Source organism: Alligator sinensis, unplaced genomic scaffold (genome assembly GCF_000455745.1).
Source record: "Alligator sinensis unplaced genomic scaffold, ASM45574v1 scaffold32_4, whole genome shotgun sequence".
Classification (NCBI taxonomy): Eukaryota; Metazoa; Chordata; order Crocodylia; family Alligatoridae; genus Alligator; species Alligator sinensis.
The window spans coordinates 104,121-108,227 of record NW_005843487.1 but is presented as its reverse complement, the minus strand read 5'-3'; the positions used below and the strand labels follow the sequence as shown (position 1 = coordinate 108,227).

The following is a 4,107-nucleotide window of genomic DNA, read 5'->3' as shown; positions in this document are numbered from 1 at the left end:
TGGAATGGTCATTTTGTGTATGTGTATGCCTGTGTGTAATGATATGCATGATGATTTGTGTGTGTTTGTATGAATGGTGTGTCCGAACCTCTATGTCTAACTCATGTAATCAATAAACGTGGCACCTTGCCTTATCCCCCTTTATAAAGTCTCGCTTGTGATTTGAGCAATTGGCAATTTGAGTAACACCCGGAGGCAGCAGCTGCTTGCATCTAGCCCAAGTTCTGGGTAACTGCTAATAAACATAGAGTCTGTGCTGGGGGGCAGGGGTCTTGGGTGGGGGGTGTGGGGCAGCAGGGCTGGAGGGCAAAGGCTTTGGGTGGGGGGGAAAGGGGCACGAGCAGGGCATCCTGTTATATACCCCCTGCCCTCATTATGTTTTCCTGGCATGCCAGCACTCCAGCACCTTCCAAGGTAGGCTGCACCCATTGGATCTAATATAGGCGCTCTCTAGAGGCCTTAGAGCACACACCCAGTTCACACTCGGCTGCCAATACTTGATCTTTCCTTCAGTGGTGGGACTCCCTCTCACAGAATCTCACAGACCGTGCGCTGCCCTTTCCAGGCATTCTTGGGGCTCCACCTCCCCTGCACTCCAGCCGTACGCCAGCTCTCAGGACAACTGGATGATATAACGCCAGTCTGTCTGTTTGATGTCCCCTCCTACTCTTGTCCCTTCTTGCCCTGGGTGACTACAGGGTGTGGGACCGGTCCTTTCTCAGCGTCTGTTCTGACCTTTTCTTCGAGATGCCACCTCCCACGGAGCTGCCTCCGCTCCTCTTCTTGACCCTGTGGGTCTCTTGGGGATGCCTTCCCCAGTTCAGGCTCTAAATGCCCTCTAAGATGGTAACAGAAAAAAGAAAAACAGAAAAAAAAAGGAAAAGGTGCTCGGGCCTCAGCCCAACCAACTCATGGATATGGTGTCTGCGGTCATCAGGATCTCTCAACGCTGTCCTCCTTGACCCGGCTGTCATGACAAGCTAGGTGTGTATTCCTTTATGGGAGCCGGGACCCTTCTTGTGGGTCCCTGTCCGGCCCCCTGCAGGCAATCCTGCTGTCATGCAACTCGGGGAGCAGCTTTGCCTCCTGTCTTCAGTTTGGCTGCTCTCCCTGTTTCCCTGCCGCCAGCTTTTAAATCAGCTGGGCGGCAGTTTCTGATGACGTCATCTGCCAGTGCCATTCCCAGTCACAAATAAAAGCAGATGTTGAACCACAGCGGCGGCTCTTGGGACGGCGCAGCTTATCCTATGGAAGATAAGTGAGCCCCTTCCTTAGGGCTTTTTGTTTTTTTCTTCTGGCAAAAGAAGAAGAACCCCTGCCTCGGATCCTGCTATGGGAGGGTATTCCAGGACCTCCCTTTGTGTCCCCCTGGGACATAGGCATTGTGGGGGTTTTTTGGCAATCTGGCCAAAAAATGTTGCCTACCCCTGTTGCAGTCTTCTCACCAGACCAGGAGTGAAGGAGCACCTGCAAACAAAATCCTCCTATAGTGGTGACACTGTGATCACTGAGTCAAATGCTGCTAGGCTCCCATGCCATCTTTACTATCAAGAAAAATTTCAAGGATTATTGGTAACTTAAAAAAATTATTAATGCAACTGATAGGATATTTCTGAATGGCCAGATCATCACATACGAAACCTTTTCATTCCTGCAATATTTAATGGACATCATTTCACTGGGATGGAGATTATTGAAAAAAATCATTTAAAAAATAAGTAGACAAATTCCTCAATCCCTGTGTTCTGACTAGCCAATTGCACATCAAGAGTGACGGGGTTGCGGGGTGGGGACAGAGGACTGTGTCCAGCTCCAGCTTCCAACCCCGACACTTAGGGTCTGACCCCGCTTCCCCGTTCCTCTGCCCCCGCCACTGAGTCTGGGCCCATTCCGCCCCTCCCGCCACTTCGGGGTTGGCACCACTTCCCCCTCCAACCCCTGCGTTCTGGGTCTGCCCAGCCCGCATCCACGTGCCTGCCCTCTCCTCTCCCCTCCCTCCCAGCTGTTGGCAGGGCCCGGTGTCAGAGTGCCATAATCATGCCCCTGCTCCCGATCCCCTGCACCTCCCCCCGCCCTGCTGCTAGCTTTTGTGAGGGCCTGGCGGCTCCGCATCCCCCTGTGCCTGTCCTCGCTCCCACTTCTCATCTGGTTGGAGGCAGGGGAAATGGCCCTGCTTCTCCACTCCACCCCGCTCCGTTGCCACAAGCTGTGGGAGGGGGAGGCTAGGGTGCCTTCCCCCCGCAAACCCACCCCGCTTGGTTGCCTATGTTCACACCATCTCCTGGCCAAACACTTTTGGAGCACTCTGATTGGTTGTTTCAGTCAGCCAATCAGAGTGCGAATAAAGCATTATGGACAGACAGCCTAACGCTTTTATAATAGTAGAATGTTGTATTGTCTTTATGTATTCATCTTAAGCCTACAAGCATTCAGCCTTAGGAGTAAGTAAAACTAAAAAGTAAAAAATACCATACTTCTGGATATTACTGAGATATTTTATTAGTCTCCTGCTCTTGCATTCACCATTACCAAAAGAGGTAAAGAACAGCACCACAATGCACCACACAAGGTATATTAAAATAAAAATAGAGCATCTGCTGTATCTGTAAAACCGTTAATGTCTATATTATTGTACATATGTTGCTCAGCTCTTTCCAGTCCCCAGCGAAAAAGCAAACAGGCATTTATTACTGCATGATAAATTCTTGCACAGGAGAGATCTTCCTGGTTGAAAGAGGATGTTTCCTGTGGAGGAAACTGCATGAATGCCTGTGTGCTCCCAGTTTCTTGATGAAAAACAGCATTTCTCCCGCTAGAAATGTAACACCTGTACATGCCCTTAGAAAAACATTATGCTCACTTTACCTAATAAAGAAAACAAGGGATAATGTAGCAGAAATCTAACAACATAAGAGTTAAAGAGCCTAAACTATTCTTAGTTGACTGATATGAATTACTGAGTGAATATGATTTGATATTTAGTATTTAATCTATGTAGTGTCTTTGAATCTGAGACATATTGCAAGGCTACAACTAAATAGACAAGAAAGGCACATGAATGTATATCTGTTTTAAAGTCAATGCAACTAATTCATCAATATATTACAAATATATGTGTCTTTTATGTATTTTGAAAATTATAACTAGAACCTCTAAGGATACATTTCTTCTCAGCTTTCATTTTACAGTTATCATGGCAGTGCCTCTCCTTCCATTTTTCTTATGCAAAATACATGTGGTTGCACCTATAATCATGGACAGAACTACTACAGACCCAGTTGCTATGAGAGCCACTCTTATATTATTAACACCATTATTAGGGTTATTGTTATTCAGAAAAGGAATAGGCAACGATTGCCTTGGAGGCAAAAACAAGGCAGCTTGTGCTATATTAGATGGTTCTGAGGTCAAGGAGGCATTATCTATGGCACGTACTGCAATATAGATTATGGTACCATTTTCTACTGTCATATTTTCTGGTTTAAATTGAAATGATTCTTTGGCGCCGGCAAACCCAGGAACTGAAGAGTCTTTCGCGTGACAGTGCAGTGCTCAGCTCGTGATGCCCACCTCACATGCACTTTGCAAGATTTTCTGTTAGACTAATATTAGCATTACAGTTTGAGAAATTTCTCATGCTATACTGTGAGAAATTTTTCACTTTTCTCTGGTGAGTCTCCATGTCACAAAAGAGAAAAAGGCAAAGCTGAAAAGAAAGCAAACCCCAAAACAGACAGAAATAAGTCCCTGTAGGTTCCAGCACTCCCACTGTCAATGTAAAGAGACTAAACAACACAATAAAGTGGCTGCTTGATTTTAGGAGATGTTGCTGTAACTCTGTTTGACTTCTCAAATTGTCAGGGTTTAGTACTGTTATTTTTCCAGGGTGGCTTCTGCTATAGACTTTTCTAGGTTTTACGTTTGATGTGACTTCTAATTATTTTCCCCACAATTTTACACACTATTTCTTCAGAGAACAGAGAAAGGTGCGTGATTCATACAGCAATATACGTCAACCCTCATCAAGACGGAATCCAAGGATGAGGAAGTAGAAGGATTGTGGGTTAGGCTACATGAGGGGCAAGGAGAAAGGGATTTGGTGGTAGG

At 46.3% G+C, this 4,107-nt stretch overlaps 1 protein-coding gene across 1 annotated transcript in view; it reads right to left on the bottom strand.

Moving 5' to 3' along the window:
- Positions 1-735: 735 nt before the first annotated feature.
- The window catches only part of LOC102387499 (calcium-activated chloride channel regulator 1-like), a gene marked incomplete at its 3' end in the record, with an annotated part of 30,082 nt that continues 26,710 nt past the window's right edge, over positions 736-4,107 (bottom strand). Inside the window, 2 exon segments of the mRNA XM_025195397.1 lie at positions 736-838; positions 3,359-3,530. Of these exon segments, the coding sequence (XP_025051182.1) occupies positions 736-838; positions 3,359-3,530 (275 nt within the window).